Consider the following 22,883-nt stretch of genomic DNA (forward strand, 5'->3'; position numbering starts at 1 on the left):
GGGGGATACAAGCCTAGTCATGTTTGAGATTGTGTTCTCGCCACAAAAGCGCCACCTACATTGGCTATTTATAGTGGCAAGAAGCAGTACTCCAGTCAGAAGCTCTGAAGAAGGTGTCTGACAGACACCGAAACGTGAGTAGGTGAAGATTTACTGGTTGTGAAACAAGAAAACTCCAATATCTAGTTAGTCTTGATGCATTTTATTTCAGTGTTGAACTTATATCCAAAGTATCATGGAATCTAATCTGTGTTGGTAGTAATGACAGTACAATACTAAACTTTCTTCCATCAGTAAGGTATACACGGATCAAATTTTCACTGACTACTTTTTCAGGATCAATACAAGCTAATCACTTCCAAACGTGAACTCGCGAGAGTTACAGACACGTGAGCTTATTGACATGTGCCTTTACGGATACATGACGTCAGCAGTTGGTCAAACGTGCCAGGAAATTTATAACGCCCACTGCCGGCACCATTGAACTTATCTCTTTCTGTATGGACTAGTGTTGTATACTGATATAGTACCACTGAAATCATTTAGGGCCAAGTTCGTATTACCAGAACATCAACGTACCTGTACTGTACCTGAATAAGCTTACACTCTTGAAAGTATAAATATTTATATAATTCTTGACTAATTGTTTTTACTAGACGTGACCATGATGCAGGGCTGTCTCCAGGACCTGTCCCTCTGTCCTGGGACAGAAATTTGCTTGTTGGGACGGGAAAAAAAACACCCCATCCAAAAAATCTAAACTTCATGACACAAAACTGATGAAAATGTATTTTTGTAAGCTTAAAATGACAGGTTCAACATAAAAAATCAACAACATTGGCTCCCAAGTAATGAGTGGGACAGAAAAAGTCTAAAGCTGGAGACAACCCTGCCATGATGTAACATTGCCTTTGCCAAGGAAATAACAGTGTAACTTTCTTTCACAGATCGCACTGACCAAGGCACAACAACAGGTGCAACAACTAAGGGTGGAGCTGGGCACTAAAAACCACATTATAGAGGAGGGAGATATACATGTGAGAAAACTACAGAGAACTCTAGAACAGAAAGGTGAGAGACTTTCAGTCACTTCAGGCTGCATGTAGCTTAAGCTTTCATCAAACTACAAGCTCAGTTCTTTTAACAACTTGGATTGTGTGTACATGTGAAAACAGTTTTCTCTTTGCAGTACTATAGTTGCTTGAGTGGTCCAGTGGTTAGTGACCCTGCCTCTGGACAAAGAAGTTTTGAGTTTGAATCCCAGCTGTGTTCATCACCCAACATGCACGCTACTGGAAAGGGTTGCAGTCTTTATGACTGGACGATAAGCCGTGGTCCACTGTTCATTGTACTTGTCGAAAAGAGCTTCAACAATTTCCCTGGTACAACAAACCAGTAGATACTGTACATATCATCTGTCTTTGTCACAACCAGTTGAAAAGTAGCTCGACAGTTCATTGAGTTTACTTCAGCTAAAGTGGTTCAAGATCCCTTTTTACTTTTTTACCTGTACTTGTTTATTGATACTTGCATCTACTTGCATTTGTTTATCTATATAGCCGGTATAATGGTCCTTTGTCGTAACACGCCAACTTTGCTGGCACACGACACAGCAGCAGCTGGTTATATTACACTGAACAAAGTGTCACACCTAAACTTTGCAAATTTAGCTGCAAGCATTCTTTAAAGCTATCCATTGAAGATGCCTCTGCTGTACCCGGTGACAACAAATTCCACTCTACACTATTCCATTTGCCAGTTGCTAATAATATAACTTGTTCTTTCCATAGAGTCTGAGATGCGTGACTTGTCTGCCAGGCTGGTGGGCCTGAGAGCACTGCAGGATGAAAACGATGCCCTGCGAGCTCGAGAAGACCAGAGAAAGCTGCTGGAACAGAAGTGTGAAAGGTACATGTGAAAATGAATAAAATCAAAACCGGTCGAATTCCATCTCAGCGCTGTCATTTTCCCAGAGCTACGAAATAAAATGATGTGTTCTTGGTCTGTATTATTGTAAATGTAGAAATGTTTGCAACGGTGAACTCTTTACCACAAACTTAAAACCGCTGTGAAAAGCTGTTCGATTGTGACTGTGGCACTACTATTGTTTCCAACGCAAACTCAAAACCAACGCGAACACTCCATTCTCTCCCTACCACAAAATTAAATCCTTGCGAACATGTTTAGGAACAGGTCAAGACTTGAACATCTTACCTGTACCTGTACAAACTTTAACATTATTTAGACATTATGTTTTTGGACAGAAGATAAGTAATAACAATGTTGTACTTGAATATTAAGAAAATACCTTTTTTAAGATTAGATGTAAATCCTCATGCAAAGACTACAATTTAGCACTAAAAAAGGCAGTAGGCTACTCTACTACATGAATATTATGATAACTTACAGATAACTGACCAAGCTTATTTAGGTTCTGAACCGCTGTACCTGAAAACTTTTTAGGTCTAGAGTCCTGATTTGTGCACAGGCTAATATGGTTATTACAGTGTACAAAGTTTGTAGCAGTGAAAGTCAGCTGGGAGAGAGTTAACCCAATATCACACTTATCATTTTACAGTAGCTTTGTCAAACTTGCCACATGTTCAAGGCATGCTCCATTTAACTTGAAGATGCCTATTTTACTATATGAGTCATTATGACTAAACTGTGTCAATGTGTGTATAAAGTGACTAACGATTTTGTTATTTTTACAGGCTGACAAAGCTCCTGCAAGAGTATGAAGTATACAAGACCGAGGCCCAAGAGCTGAAAAAACAGAACGACCGCCTCTTTGAGGAGAAACACCAGATGGAGGATTCTGTGAGTTATCCACCTACCGCTTTCATTTTCCTTGATTAGTTTAGATAATGGTATTCCATCAAAGCTGTTGGGGATGGTCAGGAAATTTTTTAAAGACAAAGGCGTAGTGAGACCAGGTCAGTTTACACCTCTTGTAAGGCTCCTGACTCTCAATATATGCAAATTTCCTAACAGGACTGTTTTCATTAATAGATTATTTGTCTTGAAATTTCCAGACAGCATCCTTGGTCATTAATGAATTGTGTATTGTACAAATTAAAGATAGTGAATGCTATCTGAAATGGATAACTTTTCAAAAACTATCCGGTTGCTAGAGTAACTTTTGTACAATGTATCTTATTCCCTGGATATCTAACTTCTACCATTGAAAAACATCTGATGGAAAATACTCTTTCCCACCGCTTGCTGCAGATGAAGAGCAGTAGACAGCTGGTGCAGCAGGTTCAGGAGCTGCAGGCGGAGCTCCACCGCGCAGGACAGCAGGTCCAGTCCCTGCAGGACTCCCTGGCTGCCAAAGACAGGGACCTGGTGCAGCTGCAGGAGGAGAAGGCACAGGTCCTGGAGCAGGCTCGGTACACTCAGGAGAGACTCAGGGAAACGGAGGAGGAGCTGAGAGAGACCATGCACAGCAGTGGGGGTAAGGACTACTGTAAATCACTTAAATATAGCAGCAGGAAAATATAGCGGTTTGGGGAAAATGAAGGTCACTGCACTTAATTTTGACGGTGGGAACAAAACTTGCTGTCTCAAATATCAGTGATCAAATATTAGCGATGATGAAATTCTAGCTGTTCACTAGTGACCGTTAAATCAGCTAAAAATAAGTTACAGTTAACAAATCAAAAATTACAGTAGGAAAATAAATGTGGTTACCTGACCGACCCAAGACTCTGTAGACGAACCCAGGTAATTTAGAATCAGAAGCATTCCTTAGCCCTCGGAAAATTGTGTTTCTGGTTACAGTCCTGAAAAAAGTTGGGTTGGTTGGTAGGTAAGAATTCCTATATTTATTTCTGGCACTTTGTTTAAACTGCTAAAATTCTGTATCGCCAGACATATTACAGTAATGATTGTGACCAAGGCGCCACGCTCCCTTTGGAAGCTTGCGGACCTGAGTGAATGAGTGATGTGTTACTTGTTGCTTACTGGAGTTGTTCCTCTGCCCACAGTTGAGTCCATGGGAGAGAGCCTCGGAGGGGTGATGGACAAACATGCCCAGGAGTTGGGGCAGGAATTGGCGCTCCTCCGTGACACCTGGACATGCCCAGAGGACACTGCTAAGCTGCAGGTAAGGTCTTTCAAATCACTTTGACTTACAATGTATGTTCTTGTTATACTTCTTCAGGCATTCAGATCTTCTTTCTTGGAATGTGCATGTACTTTAAATGGTAGAAATATGTTTGCCTCTAATATACAATCAAAACTGCCCTAGAAGACCACATAAAATCTGGTCTATGTGTACAGGTGGTCACTATGGAAAGGATTCTAAAATGCTTCTGTCAATGGGAAAAATTATCAAGGGACTTCCAAAAGGTGGTCATATTGGCCAGGTTGTCCTAACATTTATGTCGAGGTGGTCATATGTACAGGTACATGAATGATTGTATGACACTTTTTTGAATAACAAACTTTGTTATTCGATGATATAAATGCCTTACCATTTCTCACCTAAATAGGAAAGACACAGAGCAGACATTCAGCAGTGCCAACAAGAGTTCCAGATGCTCCAGAATGAGGCTGCGATGGAGAAGGTGGCGCTTCAGTCCAAGCTTGGAGCTGTCAGTGCTGCAAAGACAGCCATGGGGGTCACGCTGGAAAACGAGCGCTGGACATTCCAAGCCAAGGAAACCGCCTACAGGGACGAGATTCTCGAGACGAACAAGAAGATTGAAGCTACGAAGCAGCGGGTAGCGCAGCTGGAGGAGGAGAACAGCGTCACCATGGCGATGATGCAGGATGAGAAGGATGCTCTCCATCGTCAGCTGCAAGAGGTGTCATCCACAGCGGAGCAGAAGTGCCTGCAGTTGAACGACCAGCTGAGCCTCCTTCAGGAGGAGAAGGCGGCCGTGGTGGCCAACCTGGAGGGTTACAGGGCCAGGATGGAGGAGGAGGTGGCAGGGCTTCAGACGGAGCTTGGACAAACAGCGCAAGGCAAAACTGCAACGGAAATGGCACTCCACAGCACACAGGAGCAGCTGACTGCTATGGAGAAGGACAAAGCCGCCATCACCTCCGAGCTGGAGCAGGTCAAAGCACAGAAAGAAGAGGAGGCAGGGCAGCTGCAGGATCGACTGGTCGCCATGGCGACGGAGAACTCCTCCCTGTCTGCCGAGCTGGAGAGCAAAGAGAAGATGTGCGGCACCCTCCAGGCGGAGAAGGCCATGCTGGCCAACGCGATCGGGAAGCTGGGTGCGTCGTCAGAGAAGGAAAAGACCGAGCTCCAAACTCTCGTGGCCGGGCTCCAGACTGAGAGGGATCATCTCCAAGGTCAGCTGGAGGTCGCGACCGGAGAAAAAGAAGTCCTTCAACAGCAGAACGCTGACCTCCAAGCTGAAGTGGACAGGTACACTCAAGACAAGGGGGGCGTCATGGAGAAGATCCAGGAAGTGGCCGCGTCCAACGCAGACCTCAAGGCGCGGTTGAAACACAACGGCGGACGGCTGGACTCCATCAGCGACCATCTGGACATCCTCATAGCCTGTCAGGAAGACTCGATGGACAGCGTGCGACAGGAACATGCCGAGATGTGCATGGAGAACAGGGAGCTCACAAAGACGACAGAAGAGCTGAAGAAGCAGCTTGAAGAAAGCCAAGACCAGCTTCACCTCGTGACTGGAGAAAAGGAAGCAAAGATCTTGGATCTGGAGCTGGGGCTGCGGGACCTCCAGTGTTCTCTTGATAAAGCGGAGCAGGAGAAGTGGTCGTTGCAGGCAGAAATGGTTCAGATGGAGAGAGCCTCTGCCGTTAAGGAGGAACAACACACAGCCCGTCTGCAACAGCTCGAGTTTCAGAGCCAAGAACAACTTGAGAAGGTAAGTAAAAAAACTACAGAAATGGAAATTGAGTTACTTGGAGGTGAAATGGGAAAAAGGTATTCCCCAAAATTGATACTGTGATTCGTTGATGAAGGTTAGACATCAAGGTGATGAAATACTCAATAGAAAAGTTACACAAGCAAGTTTTGTAAATGGTTAGACTTGTCAGACATGTCGTTATCTGCTGTTTCTCAACCACTGAGGAAAGACAGTGGATGCAGTCTGAAAACGTCTGATTCTTTACGAAACTTATCCAGTTTCAATTACTTCATGCTACTACTACTAGTACTACTACTTGTCTGAATAACTTAAACAATTGTTGTGCCCATATTTGGGGTTTGCACATTTGGTTTAGGTTACATCTGTTTTAGCTCTCTCGATGATAAAATACTGCCTGCCATTGTGGTTGGGTCAGTCTGGGTATTGAGTAATACTGTGATGCTGTTATGTGACAACAGTTCTGTCTGTCTTCTAACTTTCAGATGGAAGCCATGAGAGTTCGGCTTCTTGACAGCAGCTCACAGGCTTCAGCTGCGGAGGAAAGCTGCGACAAGCTGCGGGCAGAGCTGCAGTCCCTGCAGCAGACTGCAGCCAGCAGGGAGGCAGAGACAGAGAAGCAGGCGGCCGACATGCAGACTGAGCTCCAGTTTGTACAGGACAGGCTCACCCTGAGCGAGACTGCAAAGAACAGGGTGAGATATACAGGAAGAGAACTATACATGGCATTAAAGACAATCAGTAATCTAATGGAAAGCCTTCCGGACTGTGCTCCAAATATGGTGATGTCTTAGGTAACTGGCCACAGAGTCGTGCTAACTAACCACAGAGCCATGCTCCAAAGGAAGAATCGGTGCTCAAACAAATTGCACATTAACTGATTAAGCAAGCAACATTTTGTTTCCCTTTTCACCTTGTATTCAATTCATTCTCACGTGGAACACATTTAGTGGGCTTGAACCAAGCAATTTAAAAGTCGCCATACTAGGGAATAGGGGCATAATTTTTTACCGAATATGCAAAAAGTTGGTTGTGCAAGTAATTGCCCAGACAAGAAACATAGAGCACCCTATCACAACAATTGCACCTGTCCTGCACAGCTGTGTACAGCTTGTAATTTACTGTGCGCCTCATAACCTGCCCATCTCCGGATCTTCTCCCCAGACTGAAGCCCAGAACACAGAGCTGTGCAGCGCGATGCAGGCCATGAAGGAGCAGCTGTCGTCCCTCCAGTCTGCCGTTGACTCTTACCAGCAGCAGCTCAGGGACAAAGAGGAAGCTATCACAGCTGAGGAGACAACTGCACAGGAGCTGCGGGTATGGGATGCTGATACATTCCCAGATCTATATGTCGTAGGGCGTAAATTGTCACCCGGTACTTTCGGAACAACCTCTCTAGATTGCTTTAGGCAATGTTGCACTTAGATGTGCAAAGGTTAGGCGTGACAGTTCGTTTAATATGACTAGCTGCTGTTGTGTCTTGTGCCTGAAAAGCTGGCCGTGGTGTGTTAAGCTCAAGGATTGTTATATTGGCTATACACATGCAGGTCCCTTTCCCATGCATTTTGTACAGGCACATTTTTAAACTTTACATTGTGTTACTTACATTGTAAGGGAGATATTGCTCTAGGAAGAGCTTACTTCACAAAAATAAAGTACCTCTGTAAACTGATCGTTCTATGATTGATTGCAGGGTCAGTTGGAAGTCAGCCAGCTTGAAAAAGAAGCAGCACAACAGCAGCTTGTCATGGTGCAGACAGCATTGGAACAGGCAGAAGCTGGCAAGGCAGACCTCAAGAGCCAGCTCACTGCAGCCCAGCAACAACTTGAGCAAAGCAAGACTGGCAGTGAAGAGCTTCTGAGACAACTCGGGACAGCCCAGGGACAGCTAGAGGAGATGAAAGCCTCCAAGGATGACCTTCAGAGCCACATGAAGACAGCACAAGAACAGCTAGAAGCTGCCAGGGCAGACTTCCAATGTCAAATGCAAAATGTGAAAGGACACCTGGAGCAGACTGAAGCTGCAAGAAGTCACCTTCAAAGTCAGCTGAAGACAGCTCAAGAACAGCTCCTGCAGAAGGATGCATCACAAGGTGACCTCCAAATTCAGCTGCAGACGACACAGACAACCCTGCAGCAAACTGAGGCTGCAAGAGACGACCTTCAAATCCAACTGAAGACAGCTCAAGAACAGCTTCAACAGAAGGACACTGCACAAGGTGACCTCCAAATTCAGCTGCAGACAACACAGACAGCCCTACAGCAAACTGAGGCTGCAAGAGACGGCCTTCAAATCCAACTGAAGACAGCTCAAGAACAGCTCCAACAGAAGGACACTGCGCAAGGTGAACTCCAGAGTCAGCTCCAGACAGCACAGACAAACCTTCAGCAAAATGTGGCTGCCAAAAGTGAACTTCAAATGCAGCTACAGACAGCTCAAGAACAACTTCAGCAAAAGGACACTGCACAAGGCAAACTCCAGAACCAGCTGAAGACAGCTCTGGCAAACCTACAACAAAATGAGGCTGCCAAAGGTGAACTTCAAATGCAGCTACAGACAGCACAAGTTCAGTTGGAAGAAAAGTGCTCTAACCATGATGGCCTTCAGGTGCAGCTCCAGGCATCCATGGACAAGCTCGGGCAAAATGAAGCCACCATTAGCAACCTTCAAAGCCTGCTGCAAACAGCACAGGAGCAGCTTCAACAAAAGGATGCTTCACAAGGTGACCTCCAGATTCAGCTGCAGACAGCACTGACAAACCAACAGCAATTCGAATTTGCAAGGAATGACCTTCAAAGCCAGCTGCAAACAGCACAGGAGCAGCTTCAACAGAAAGATGCTTCACAAGGTGACCTCCAGATTAAGCTGCAGACAGCACTGACCAACCAACAGCAAATTGAATCTGCAAGGAACGACCTTCAAAGCCAACTGCAAACAGCACAGGAGCAGCTTCAACAGAAGGATGCTGCCCAGAATGACCTCCAGATTCAGCTACAAGCAGCACTGACTAATCAACAGCAAATAGAATCTGCCAGGAACGACCTGCAAAGCCAGCTGCAAACAGCACAGGAGCAGCTTCAGCAGAAGGATGCTTCACAAGGTGACCTCCAAATTCAGCTTCAGGCAGCACTGACAAACCAGCAGGAAATAGAATCTGCTAGGAACGACCTCCAAAGCCAGCTGCAAACAGCACAGGAGCAGCTTCAACAGAAGGATGCTGCCCAGAATGACCTCCAAAATCAGCTACAAGCAGCACTGACAAACCAATGGCAAATAGAATCTGCCAGGAACGACCTGCAAAGCCAGCTGCAAACAGCACAGGAGCAGCTTCAACAGATGGATGCTTCACAAGGTGACCTCCAGATTCAGCTGCAGACAGCATTGACAAATCAGCAGGAAATAGAATCTGCTAGGAATGACCTCCAAAGCCAGCTGCAGACACAACAAGAACAGCTTCAACAGAAGGATGCTGCCCAGAGTGACCTCCACATTCAGCTGCAGACAGCACTGACAAACCAGCAGGAAATAGAATCTGCAAGGAACGACCTCCAAAGCCAGCTGCAGACCTCACAGGAGCAGCTTCAGGAGAAGGACACTGCACTGTCCAGTCTCCACAGCCAGCTAGTAACAGCACAGGGACAGTTGAAGGACACCGAAGCTGCCAAGAACAACCTTCAGGCACAGCTTGAGAGGGCCGAGGCAGGGAGGAGCGATCTCCAGAGCCAGGTGGACATTGTGCAGGCACGGTACATGCAGAGCCAGAGCAGTTCTGATGAAACCGCCGCTGAACTCAGAGTCCAGGCGGCACACTTTGAGCAGGAGTGCTCCCAGCTTCAGACTGAGAAGCAGCAGCTACTCAAGCAGTGGGAGGAGATGATGGCATACAAGGTAGCGTATAGCTCGGTGTTACAGTAATCTCCAGGTAGATGTAAGGATATCCAGCTCGTTCTGTGTTTTAAGCCTGTTTCTGCTACATTACTAGAAAAGAGTACCAAGATTGCAAGTAAAGAATGTAAAACACCAAAAGTCAAAAGACATGGATCCTTATATTTGCTCAGAGCTGCAGCGAAGCTGTATTGCAGTACTAGATAACATAGCTGGCATACATAAGGACCACACCTGGACAATGTGACCACTTTTTGGCTCTCCCTCAGATAATTTTTCCCATTGACACAAGTATTGAGAATCCTTTCTGTAGTGACCACCTGTCCACATAGACCTGATTTTATCATTCCCTTGTCTTCTTGGGTAGTTTTGACTGTACTCTGACTGAGGTTGGCCAGAAATAAAGGTAACGTGTTTTCCCGATGTTGTTCTGACAGGTACAAATGGAACAGCGGTACAGCACCTTGCAGCGGGAGATGGGAGAGGCAGCAGCACAATATCAGCAGCTGCAGGCCAGCAACGCCACACTCTGTGCCCAGCAGCAGGAGATGGCAGCAAAGGAAAATAGTTACAGACTGCAGGTAGGCTGTAAGGCTGATACTAACTGTAAATCCAGTTGGTAATTTTAGCTGTTAGGGGGGGAAAGAGTAGTTCACTGCATTTGATGTCTGCTTGCTGTTTTTTTCACCTTGAAACAAGGAAACGGCCATAGAGGTGTACTTACTTGACCTCAAATTTGAAATATGAAGTTTACAAGACTGAAGAAAAAAGTAGAGGGTTCCTAAGAAGTGTTGTTGCAGATGCAAAATATATGATGATACCTTTACATATGTAACCCTGCATTGGTGCACCCACGGTCAAAAATGGAATACACAACACAGCTCTTATTTTGGGTGCACAAAAGCATATGTGCACCAAGCATTTCCAGCCCTGGTTTAGGGTCCTATGCTTAAGTTGTAACTCTTGTCCCAGGTGGAGAAAATGCAGCAGCACTTTGACGAGCAGCTGAGAGGACTCAGCGAGGTGCAAGGAGCGATGGAGGAGGTGCAGGGACAGAAGAACATGTTGGAAGAACAACTAAAGAAGTAGGGTTCTGTTACTTAATCTGTCAGCATGAATACTGACAATATCTAATGTTTCGTATGTTGAGATGGTGTAATTCTGATAATGTGTCTTACATTACAAGTTATCTCTTCAGTAAACAGCTACTGTGAAAACTAGCATGGAGATGTGATAAGAAAATATTGAAAATTCCATTACATGTACTTTTGCGGTGATTTCATTTCATGATAAGAGAATAGCAGGTTCTTGCAGTGTTTTGAACTTTCAGTTCAAACAGATCTGTAGTACATTAGTCATACATTGCAAGGGAGACATATTTGCGGTGTCTAAGATTTACGGTGGGGAAGTCACCACAAAAACCAGACAAATAAAACCCAGGGATCTCCCTTAAGGATGGAACAGTGGCGCTCCTCCATCCTGTTGTAATCCCAGCTCCATTCTGTCGATTTTCAATGTTAGGGTATTTCTGGCAATATTTCCCCAGCAAAGTCTGTAATTTTGTTAAACAAGATGCAAAGCTGAAGTTGCAGGAAATGACTTCCATTTGTGTCTACAAAAGGCAAAATGCAAAAGCTGCTCTCCTCTTGACCAGTGGGCCCCCCTCCATACCTACCCCCTTGCACACACGAATCCTGTGCTTGGCACCCTTCCCCCATCCTACTCTATATTTCTGGGGAGATCCCTGAAACCACTGTAAAAGTTTCAAGATTTACAGTTCTACACTATATACAGGGCAGTTGTTCTAGCCTTGCTTTTAACTATTTAAGTAGACCTCTCACAGTAAGTCTGCCTTTCCGTCTATGTACAGATCTCAGTCGCAGCAGCAGCAGCTATCAGAACAGCTGCACAGCTACCAGGTGTACTACCAGGCTAAGAAGGACCGGATAATGGACCTGGAGAAGTCTCTCCAGAATCAGGAGCATGCCTATGTATGTCATCATTACATCAGCTACATCTAACTGTACACCTATCTTACATAGATATGTGCTAGTACATATAAATGGTTATTATATGAGTGAAACATTTTTGTGCAGTACTAGATTAAGTCTGAGAAAAAATTTCTAACATCTTATTTACAAGCAACTTCAGCCCAACGACAAACTATTTACCTTCTGATGGGGGGGGGGGGGCAAAGCATCACCCTTGTATTTTGTATCGTCCGAGAATAGTAGAACGATGTCTTCATTTGTGGCCCGTTTTCAACCCCAAATACCTGACATAGTCTACCAGTCACTAATGGACGCACTATTTCTACGCAACCCAGGAGTCGGTGAAAAACCAGCTCCAAACAGAACAGCAAGAAAAGAAAAACCTGAAGATGGAAAACAGCAGCCTGTCCACGGAGGTGAAAACTGCCATAGAGAAACTGAAGGAAGAAGAGGCCATGTCTAAAAGACTGTATCAGCAGGTGAGAACAAGTATGATAGGCTGGCGATAGGTTGTCCCATCTATCCTTTTTGAGGCTGTAGGGGCAGTCGGTTGTTAATACACTGTGTCTAGGGCACGGTATTGGAAGGCAGAGTCCATAACTCTCTTTCCACCACCTTTTATTTTCCTAACTAATGCCAAGTACTTATTTTTACACCTGGGTGTGGTGAGGAAAGTTGTGTTAAGTGCCTTATCCAAGGACACAGTGGCCTGGAATCAAACCTTGACCTCTCGATCATGCATCCGCAAGTCTTACTCTAGCCACCCAGTAATTCAACACCACACAGTAGGGTAGCAACAAATGGTAATCTAAAGACATTTGGCAGAAAAAAATGAGAAGATAGATGAAAGTCATATTGTTGACCTCAAAAATAAATTGTACAAACATATTCACAAGCTGGTACTTTTGAGAAATGCGTCTGTGCTGTTATAGCAACCCATCCCATCTGCTGTTACAGTAACCCATCTGTCCCTTCATTTGTCTTAAACACCTGTTCTCTGTTGTGTCTTGGCACAGGTGCGCTCACTGGAGGCTCAGGTAGACCTGGCCAACCGCCAGCTCAGGCAGCAGAAGCTCCAGGAAGAGGGACCCAGCCGCAGTACCGTCGGCACTCGGCCCGCCAGCGTCTACTTCACCCCTGCTGCTGAACGCAGTCTCAACACCACAGTGGAGTGTGTAGATGACACTGCTGGTACTTTCTTACTTATTCAGTTATTGCTCTTAACCCTTGTCCCGTGGGAAGCCGATATATATAGGCTCTCTATATATACAGAGCCTTTATGTGGGGGGATTTTTTAAGCTGAACGCATCTAGAGGAATTTCCCCGGTACAATGAACCTGTAAATGCTGTACATAGCATCTGTCTTCTCTGTCACGACCCGTGGAAAAGAGTTGCCCATCTTTTTATTAAGTCAGGACTGGAAATTCATTTTTGGAGATAGGTGCACTGGTGCGCCCAACCAAAAAAAATTAGGTGCACAGAAAGAATTTTGGGTGCACCACATAAAATAAAGTTGAATTTCAGCAAAACATAATTTCAAAGTTTAACGCTACTACTTCTCTTACGAACATACGTCATGTACCCACTATTTTGAGCCCTTTGAGTTCATTTGATGTAAACTAGTTTAATTCGAAATCACTTTCACTTAATTTCACTTTTTTTCCCTGCCTGGTCTGCAGATGAAACATTTGACTTAGGAGTAATAAGGCCACGCTCCCGACACAGCACTAGTAGAGATGACCTGGACAGAACTCTGTCCAACAGCCAGGGGGAAGAGGAGGAGGAGAAGAAAAACAGGACCATCAGCACAGATAGTCTGGAAGGAGACAGCCTGGACTCATCTGTCTACAGCAGGAGCTCACAGGACAGGTGGGTTAACTGTGCCGTGGTAGATTTGTGTTCATCTTAACCATTCTGCAGTGTTTGCCTCGTACTGTAAATGCAGAAATGTTCTCGGTAGCTTTATGTTCACGATTTTTGCAGTAAGGTCTTCGCCACGCACATAAAACCACAGATTCTGAAGTTTTTTGCCATCCTACGTCCTTGTCTACTATTGTCTCAAACACAAACTAAAAACCACGGAAAACAGCAAATTTTCTCCCTACTGCGAATTTAAAACCACACAAACTTTAGTGCATTTACAGTATTTGATTTGTATTCAGTTGGTCATGATCAGTTCGTTCCCCGAGCCAAGTCATATCAAAGACTTTAACAATTCAGCATTTGGGAAAAAGTGCGAGTTGGAGACACAAACCACTGCCAGCAGACTGGCCCCACGCATGTCTTCTTTGATCAATAAACCGTTTGATTGATTGATTTGTACTGTTCAGCTCTGTATCCACGCGAAGCCAGCGCCGCCGCACCACGGTTAGAATCGAGATGGTCCAGGCGGAGGATTCTGTGTCCCACCGACTGTCCAGAACCTCCACGGACCACGTCGACCTGGGGTCTTCCATCGGTTCCGCCTCCAGTTGGAGGGGAGGTGGGTATCACAATCAGGATATGTTTTTTATTACCCGTGCAAAGGAGGTCTAGTTTGAAGTCATTGGTTGGTTGTTTGAACTGTAGATTTTTGTGGTTTTCATGCCGACCTCTACATGGCAAAATCATGATACCATGGATTTGTAATAATTGAAACTTTCCATTGTAATACTGCTGTAACACAGACTTTCTTCAACTGCAAACTTAAAGTTAAAACACTGCAAAAATCTCCTTTCCCCTGCTGCTACAAAACTAAGTCCCCGTGACAATGAAACGATGTTACCGTAAATTTACCATGGGATCTTTTTGCATGTTAGTGGGGTGGGTTTCGAAGAACTTCAATCTGTAATTCTATAGTTAACTTCAAAATTTCAAACAAGTAATACATCAAATAAAGTACAACTGTTACAAATTATATTGCTTTTTCTGATACTCACATTTCAAGAATATTCTGTAAACTAGTGTACAATAGTACCTTTATTTTTCATATTGCTTACAAAAATATCTAGGTGCACTGGTGCACCCACAGTCAAACATTAGGTCCACAGCTCTAATATTGGGCACACACGGGTGCACATGCACCCAGTATTTCAAGCCCTGAACTTTGTGGTTTGTTTCCATAACTGCAGCGGCTCCCCGATTCTTTGTGTCCGAGTGTGAGGAGGAACCAGAACAGTACGACTGGGACAGACTGTCTGAGCTGCAGAGAAGAAACACCCTCCAGCCTAGGCATCTGCAGAGCTGCTATCCTCTGGAGACTCAGGTAACCTCCATTAACATTAACACCACTTTTGGTTTGAGAAGTTTCTAGTGCAGCAACCCCCAGGTATGCACTAGGTGCCTGCCGGTCCTCCGCTGTGAAGAACCCTGGCACATGTATTTAACATTTTATTTGCATTCCGTAGGGTTCGGAGTTGGATGAGACAGAGGACCTGAGTAAGACCCTGCGTGTAACATCTCTACGCTCCTCACAAACTGCAAAAACCATCACCCCAGGGAAGAGGAGGAGGCATGAAGTGGATGAGAACGGTGCCACCAGGAAGAAGGTGATCTGAGTTTCACCCTCCCTTTCATATTCTGGTGTTAGATTTTTATTAAGGGGGCCATTCGACATGTCTTCAGGGCATTTCCAATTAACACTTAACCACACACTGTCTTATCCGGAAGACTCCACATAGGATGAGGCGCCGTAATTCCATCGGACCGGCGGAGATCATGGCCCCAGACCTGGTGTCTGAGGACGGCCTGTCCCTTAGGGCCCAGCCCAAACCTCGCCGCCGGCGCATGTCCCGCACCGTCAGTCAGGTGGACATGTTTGTAGTGGAGAGGGCAGAGATAGAGGAGTGTGACTATGACTTTGGGATCGATGTGAGACATTACGTTTTGGTGGCCAGGGTGGAAGCAGCAAGGCACTACTTCCTTTAAGCCAGAAGGCACTTAGAATTGATTTTTTAGGTGTACTAGCACACAGTTCCTTGTTTTATGATTTCTTCTCACTGAGACTGTCAGACATGTTTTGAAAGCTTGGTGGCCATGGTGACTCGGGAGCAGCAAGAGACTACTTGCTTTCTCTGATTTAGCCGCAGGGACAGATGCACATGGAACTCCTTGTTTTATGATTTCTTTTCACGGAGTTGTAGATGTCTGCTTGGTGTGAGACATTTTGTTTTGAGAGCATGGCGGCCATGGTGACTTGGGAGCAGCAAATCACTCCTTTCTTTCTTTCTTTCTTTCAGTTTTGCATGGGGCCACGTAGATTTCATTAGGCACGCACAACTTTTTCTTGTTTTATCATTTTCTTTTCACCAAGGTTTATATTGCAGGCTTGGGTGCACTGTTAGATGTTAGTTCCAGCATATCATAGACATGGTAGAATAGACATGGTGGCCTAGCAACTTAGATATTTCTTAAACTCTAGCATGTTATTTTGCAAGTGTATGTAGATGCTTAGCGTGCTAAATGTTTACATTTTGCTTTGAGACTAAAGAAATGTATGTATATAGATAGATAAAAAAATGTGCACATAGTTACAAAATACTTAAAACTTTGCGAAAAACTAGAGCATCTGAACTGGTCCGAACAAGCAATGATTGTTGAATCAAATTGTGATGACTTTTTCTGCCTCAGCTCAAATTTGTTTTAAGTACACGGCTCCAGTCGTGCTACAGGTAAAACGCCTCCTCACTGTTGTTTCTTCTTCTCCAGACCATGGTCATTCCTGGCACACCCAAGTCCATCCTCAAGACTCCCAAGAAGATTGCCAGTGCAGCGGCAAGTGTCTTCAAGCGACCAACAGGTAGGTTTGGACCTTGAATCCTAATTCTTCACATCTTCTCAATCTTTTGGTCTTTTCACAGATAGTATACTATGCATATACTGTTAATCTTGGAAAGTTCGCTATAGTTTTATTTTTGTAGTTTTTGCAGTGACAACCCCAAATATGTATTTTCAATGTATAGCTACAGTGCTTCAGAATTATTTCAACTGCAAATTTGAAACGCTGCTGAAACTTCTTTTCCCTTCAACAAAATAAACCCATCGCAAAAAGTAAATGAATGCATGTACACTAGATGTATCCCTTTTCTGTTGGTAGGGAAATATTTGTCTGCGCCATGTACTGTTCTTACTCCAGTTTTTCTCCTTTAGTCACTGACGAATGACAGCAGATGCTGTCTGAAACGTCTTTTTCAAAATTTTATCCAGTTGCTTGAGTAACTGTCATTTGGCCTATCTTACTACCTAGATGTCTAACCTTCATCAATGTGTCAACACCACTTTGTTTCCACAGGAAAGACTCCGGCCAAGAAGGCAAACACACCCTCCAGCTCCAGAAGACGTTCCCCTCGTCTTCAGGGTCGGGGGAAGTGTCCTGCCGCACGGAACAAGACCTTTTCAAAGACACCCACAAAGACTCCCAACAAAAAAGAGCCTAAGCAGGTAATTGTCATGTGACTGTTGTTACTCTATTGTTGTGTTGAAAAAAAGTGCATTTTCCTTGAACTATTGTAGAATGGAACTCGTTGCCACCAAGTACAGTAGGAGCATCCTCAGTAGATAGCCTGAAACAATGCCTGCAGCTAGATGTGCAATGGTCAGGTGTGGCAAGTTGTTCAGTGTAATATAACCAGCTGCTCCTCTGCTGTGCTGTGTGCCTGCAAAGCTGGTGTGTAACACCAAGGGTGGTAAATAGATACCACAATATGTTGTGTAACTGATTAGAAGAGATTTAGGTGCATGGTATACTGCAGAATTAAATGCTGACTGCACCAACAATGTCTTAAGAGGAATTGTTTTTGACTCAAGTTTTAAGCAACATTTTCTCTGTATTGCTGCAGGACCCCCGAAGGCAGAGCGTCGCCTTCAGCATCGGGTTTAGCCCCATGAAGGCCTTCAGAAAGTCCTCTCGACGGGCAAAGGAGGCGCGGAAGGAGCAGCAGTCACAGGTGTGTGAAGAAGTTTGCCATGTCTTTGACACACGCACATCTGCACAATTGTACTAACACGTTCAATGCCATATGACCACACCAACTGGTGTGTGACTGTGAAAGAGTTGGCCATGTCTGTGACGCCAGTGCACACTGTACTAACATGCTCAATCTAGGCCATTGTGCCCACACAGAGCTATCTCCAGAAATTTGCTTTTTGGGACAGAAGAAAAAACACATTCTGTCAGTCCAAAGAATGTGAACTTCGTGACATGAAATTGACAAAAATGTATTTACATGACAAGTATAGATTTAGCAACAAAAATAAGAACATGGGCTCCCACACACTGAGTGGGACGGGAAAAATTTAGAGCTGAAGACAGCACTGTGACCACACCATCTGGAGCTGTCTGTTATGTTTCTATTCAGTGAAAGAAAGTCAGTCATCTCTAACCATTTTAGCGCACTTCAGTGCTAATCTTCCACTGGCCGTGACAGAATACAGACTCTGTGCAGTATTTACGAATGAACAGTAGTCCACAGTTTAACTTCCCGTCCTAAAGACTGCAACCCTTTCTAGTGAGCCACAACAGCCGGGATTCGAACTCCCAACCTTTTGGTCCAGAAGTAGTAACTACCAACTGAAAGACGGGTTCGCTTTCAGCCTCCATGTCTGGAAGAGGATGAAAACAGACATGTGCCAAAACTCCCCCCAAATTTCTGAATGTTTCTGACTACATCACTAGAGAGCACTAGAGCTCTAACAATCACGTGACTTGAAAACTGAATATCTTAACCAGTTGTAGAGATAGATTTGTCTGTAAATATACATGTTTGTACTGCCAGAGAAGCTTGTTACACTTCGTTGTAAGCACCCTAAAACACTTATTCTTCACTTGCAGCGGAGAATGAGCATTGCCAATGTAAAGAGCTTCCTCCACATGAATAACTCCAAACCAGACAAGGTTCATATTACACTTTCAAAAAAAACAATATTACTTTCTGCGACTACTCTAATCTAACTGCAAATCAAAGGTTCTATTTACTGATTTTTTTGTCTGTGCTTCAAAAAGTGGTCCAGTTCTTGCAAATTGTATTGTATCTAATTTTGAGCTATGTGTTCCAAAAATGGAGACACGTCAGAAATCATTTTGTGAAAATTAAGAGAACTGGAGTTGTATATCCCACTTTATGAAAACTGGCAATGTATCTAATGAGACTTAAAAACGGATCATGCTTTAGGCTTAAATCGCTGCATTAACAACAATCTGCTGCATGCGCTGCTTAACTTGCTTGCAATGTAGGAGGAGAGTACACAGCCTGAAAGCACCCCATCAAACTCCCCTCTCCTGGAAATCACATTGCCGTGGTCTTCTCAATATCAAGATGGATTCGGACAAAGCTGTTTGATAGTCTAAGAATGTTGGCCATAAATGTGTACCAGACTACTTGCCATATGAATCTGCAGTATTGCTGTGTGGGGTACTTGAGACATGATGTTCTTGTCAACTTTGCATGGGTAACTCAACACCCAAGATGGCAAATGTTGGGCAGTTCAGTGCATAGTTGACAAGAAAATCAAGTATAAACTATCCTGTATGGCAGTACAACACAGTTGCACATGGCCAGTGCTCAGGTTCACATTATTGAGCAACTTTCCTCCAAATGGCATTCAAATTATTAAGTATTGAGAATACCTCTGCATCGTGCCATGCTTCCTGGCGTAAGGAATTTAATGGAGGTGAAAAGTGCACATCCTCAGAGCCTGCCATGCTTTTAACAAACAGCATTGCTTAGACTGCTGCTCGCTTGTGGTGTTTGACGGCCATACAATCAACATTCCATTAACAGCCATCTTTTCCGCTGCTTTAATACCACGCAAAGCTAATCTCCAAGCAGAAGTAAAGATCCAGCTCATTCTCATTTTTGCAACACTGATTCTCTTTTCTGACGTTTGCCTCCTCCTACAAGCAACGTTGCAAAAATAGGAATAAAACATTGAAAATGAGCCGTATCCTTACATCTGCTTGGACAAGTTGGAGATTAGGCAAAAAATCATTCCATTGTAATTGGGCTTGGTCTTGGTAACCTGTCTGTCTAGATGTAGCAAGATAAGGAAAGTAATCCCCCCTCTCATTCTAAACCTTGTTGAATTGTTTCCTCTTCAGGCAAAGGCAGGCCGCAAACCCTTGGCGACGAGGAACAACACACAAACCGGGGTGTAGTGAAGAAAGGACAATCAGCATGCAGCCTTTTCCCACCAGCCTTCCTCTGTTAGTCTGTAGATACTTTAACAAAATCAGTGCAATAGAAATTTGGGTAGAGGACACAGTTAAGTGATGGTGATTAAACACGTAAATCTAGAACAAATTTTGGGTGTGTATACCATCCTGGTGAAATTCAGTCTCCTCCAAACATTTTTAGACTAGACCAGATCAGTTTTTCCACTAAAAATTATATATATTGTGATTTACACTAAAGTGTCATTTGTATAAAACTTATCATGGATATTTTACACAGTTTACTAATTGCTATAGCAAAGATTGAACAAACATGTCAGTACCAGAGTTAGATATTTTCCTACCTTTATTTTAAGCATAAGATTACTCTTAGAAGCAATGATAGAAATGTTGGTGTCATGGTTTGAAGTTATGAACATTTAATAAAGGATTTGTGTTCTCAAATTTTAACAGGAAAAAAGTGTATGTTGAACAACACTGATTTGAAATAAAGCATTTATTACTGTAGTATTCTGATTGCATCTCTACATCATGCTTGTCTGTACTGTACAAATTCCATGTCTTCGCAGGTGTTATTGTTGTGATTTTCTTCCATGTTGGGATAAATAAATATTCTTCCTGTCATATTTGAACAAGTTGGCTGGTCTGTTTTCTCAAGTTCACCAAAAATAGTTGTAGTCTTCATCTGAGTTCTGTAGTAGGTCTTAGTGCCTAGGTGCACGACCCTTTCCACTAAATGGCAATCATTGAGCAATCAAAATTGGATTTCTGACACCCTTGCTTTTATATTTGGAATACGATGCACAATGTGAAAGTTTGATTCAAAAGACCACAACCTAAAAATATTCATCATCTGTGTTAAGCGATCTGTCCAATCTTTGGTTGCTCCGCAGTTGTCTCAGAAAGTGGAAAGGGTGAGTAAGGAAAAAGAGTTTTCACAGCTGCTGTCATGTAAAGCCTAAGGGCCTGTGCACATTTGTGTGTATATTGTGTTTATGTAAGTCAGTATGAGTTGCGTATTGCCATTTTCTTTGGATTAGGTTAAGTTTGCGGGGATGAAGTTGTTTTCTTTGACCAATCACACACAAAAAAACAGTTCTTCCCTGCAAATGTTACCTAAACCAAAAAAATGCCAAATCGCCAATACACAACTCATACAGACAGGAATATACGCTCAAGTGTGAACGTGCCCGTAAAATCTGTGCACTAACGGGTCTGAAATGTGTTTGGAAGACTGCAGCCTAGTCATTGCACAAAATTCCCATACAAAAACTTTGATTATACATAGTGAAGAAGGATTTTGCCTGAATTTGTTACAAACCTTCCCTACTCTTAAAAATAAAAAACAAACTCTGAATACTGTGTAAAGCCAACTCCTACGGTCAGAATAAGCCAGGTACTTAAAACTACCTTTTGTCCATTCCTATTGTAGCTGCCGGGTTTATTGCAGAGGTGACTACTAGAAACCAGATATCTACAGTAGGGATGGATACCAGGCTTTTCATATGACATCATTTGCCCTGTGTTTGATAACAATGTATGTCTGTTAAACACGCAAACTACGCCAATTGCCCACCAACGTGGTAACTGGGGACATTCAAATTGTGATTATTATGACTTCAATGAAAAGCCTTTATCATGAACAGCAGACTAACCTTTGTGGCGGAACAAACAACATCAAGTACAATAAGAATTTAAATACAATACCTCAGGTAGGATATTGGAAATTTCTTTTTACACAACCAGTACATCTCACCTGCTGACGTTTTCTCAGACACCTTCCTCAGAGCTTCTGACTGGAGTACTGCTTCTTGCCTTTATAAAAAGCTGTAGGTGGCGCTTTTGAGAACACAATCCCAAACATGGCTAAGTTTGTATCCCGCAAAAGCGCCACCTACTTTGCGGTGAGGAGCAGCACTCCAGTCAGAAGCTCTGAGGAAGGTGTCTCGGGCACCGAAACGTCAGCAGGTGAGACATACTTGTCGTGTAAAAAGAAATCTCCAATATCCTATAAAATTATTTTCGGAAGTACCTCAGGTAGTTCATGTGCTACTAAGGCACAGAGCCATGTGGGAACAGGTTTGATATTCAAAGATTTGAAAGACTACTTCAGTTCAGTTTACAAACATTTTTAATCGCCTCCAGACCATGAGACAAGTTGGCATTTCTGTTCCGTTCTAACTAGTGGCTAAATAAAGCTGCATCATTCTAAACCGAGCACAAAGTTGATGCCCTGCACTATCCCTATGATGACTGGCTGCCAGGCCACCAGGTAGCGTAGCCAATCCAGCAGCTGCCCGTAGAGTACATGTGGACGCTCCCAGCTGACGGCATGGTTAAGGAATACACCCGGATACAGACCTGATTTACACATGTTTTGGAGTCGACTCAGGGCTGTACAAGGTGAACCCTAAGCCACTCAAGTAGTGTTTTCTAGTATGAAAACTCCACTCAAGCAGCCCAAAGCTCCACACACACAGCCGCAAGTCGACTCTGAAACCTTGTGTGCAAAACTACTCACCAAGCAGAGGTTACCACTAACCTCTGCTTAGAGAGTATGCAAATCAGCCTATATCAGTATATGTCATTTCAATGGCTCCATCTTCAACCAGTCAAACTAATAACTCAAGAAATGCATCATCTGAGACAAACTCTGCTCAGGAGATTGGTCTTTACTGATTCCATCTTTGCATCTTACCTATTGTGAGTCCCTTTTCACCTGTCCTGGACTGCTGACTCATTATCAAATACAGAATCTTCACCAGATGTTTTTGACAGGTTTATCAATTATGTTGCAGTTTTCAAGACGGATCAGTCCTTCACACTCTCTTTCTGCTTTATCTTGTCTCTCAAAGGGGGGGTTGTCAGCATTTCTTAGGATTTCAGATGGTCTATCTCTTTGTAAACACATGGAATAAATATGCACCACATTACAAGTCAAACAAGCTACCTGCCACCAAAAAATCAAGACCATAGCACGTCCAGGTCAAAAGATACAAAAATGGAAT

The 22,883-nt window shown here is 43.8% G+C and overlaps 1 protein-coding gene and 1 long non-coding RNA gene across 10 annotated transcripts in view; one reads left to right on the forward strand and one right to left on the reverse strand.

Annotated features, from left to right (window-relative positions):
• LOC136436332 (nuclear mitotic apparatus protein 1-like) overlaps positions 1 to 22,883 on the forward strand; it is a 63,406-nt gene that overhangs the window by 5,672 nt on the left and 34,851 nt on the right. For 3 of the 9 annotated variants that reach the window (XM_066430209.1, XM_066430214.1, XM_066430213.1), the window contains exons 8-21: positions 948 to 1,071; positions 1,791 to 1,908; positions 2,715 to 2,820; positions 3,232 to 3,457; positions 3,990 to 4,108; positions 4,497 to 5,852; positions 6,338 to 6,547; positions 7,017 to 7,169; positions 7,546 to 9,741; positions 10,176 to 10,319; positions 10,711 to 10,823; positions 11,609 to 11,729; positions 12,065 to 12,208; positions 12,746 to 12,920. In XM_066430209.1, coding sequence (XP_066286306.1) covers positions 948 to 1,071; positions 1,791 to 1,908; positions 2,715 to 2,820; positions 3,232 to 3,457; positions 3,990 to 4,108; positions 4,497 to 5,852; positions 6,338 to 6,547; positions 7,017 to 7,169; positions 7,546 to 9,741; positions 10,176 to 10,319; positions 10,711 to 10,823; positions 11,609 to 11,729; positions 12,065 to 12,208; positions 12,746 to 12,920 — 5,305 coding nt within the window. Of the gene's footprint in view, positions 1 to 947; positions 1,072 to 1,790; positions 1,909 to 2,714; positions 2,821 to 3,231; positions 3,458 to 3,989; positions 4,109 to 4,496; positions 5,853 to 6,337; positions 6,548 to 7,016; positions 7,170 to 7,545; positions 9,742 to 10,175; positions 10,320 to 10,710; positions 10,824 to 11,608; positions 11,730 to 12,064; positions 12,209 to 12,745; positions 12,921 to 13,408; positions 13,599 to 14,059; positions 14,212 to 14,839; positions 14,974 to 15,115; positions 15,257 to 15,377; positions 16,388 to 16,415; positions 16,507 to 16,998; positions 17,148 to 17,545; positions 17,654 to 18,537; positions 18,601 to 19,803; positions 20,511 to 22,883 lie in introns of those variants that run through there. The other 6 variants (XM_066430207.1, XM_066430210.1, XM_066430211.1 and 3 more) reach the window with 5 other exon arrangements.
• The window catches only part of LOC136436337 (uncharacterized), a 24,967-nt gene continuing 2,084 nt past the window's right edge, over positions 1 to 22,883 (reverse strand). The window contains exons 3-4 of the long non-coding RNA XR_010756032.1: positions 21,770 to 22,199; positions 1 to 55 (exon numbers count right to left, since the gene is read on the reverse strand). This is a non-coding gene — a long non-coding RNA (uncharacterized lncRNA). The remainder of the gene's footprint in view (positions 56 to 21,769; positions 22,200 to 22,883) is intronic.

This window comes from Branchiostoma lanceolatum, chromosome 6 (genome assembly GCF_035083965.1).
Source record: "Branchiostoma lanceolatum isolate klBraLanc5 chromosome 6, klBraLanc5.hap2, whole genome shotgun sequence".
Lineage (NCBI taxonomy): Eukaryota > Metazoa > Chordata > Leptocardii > Amphioxiformes > Branchiostomatidae > Branchiostoma > Branchiostoma lanceolatum.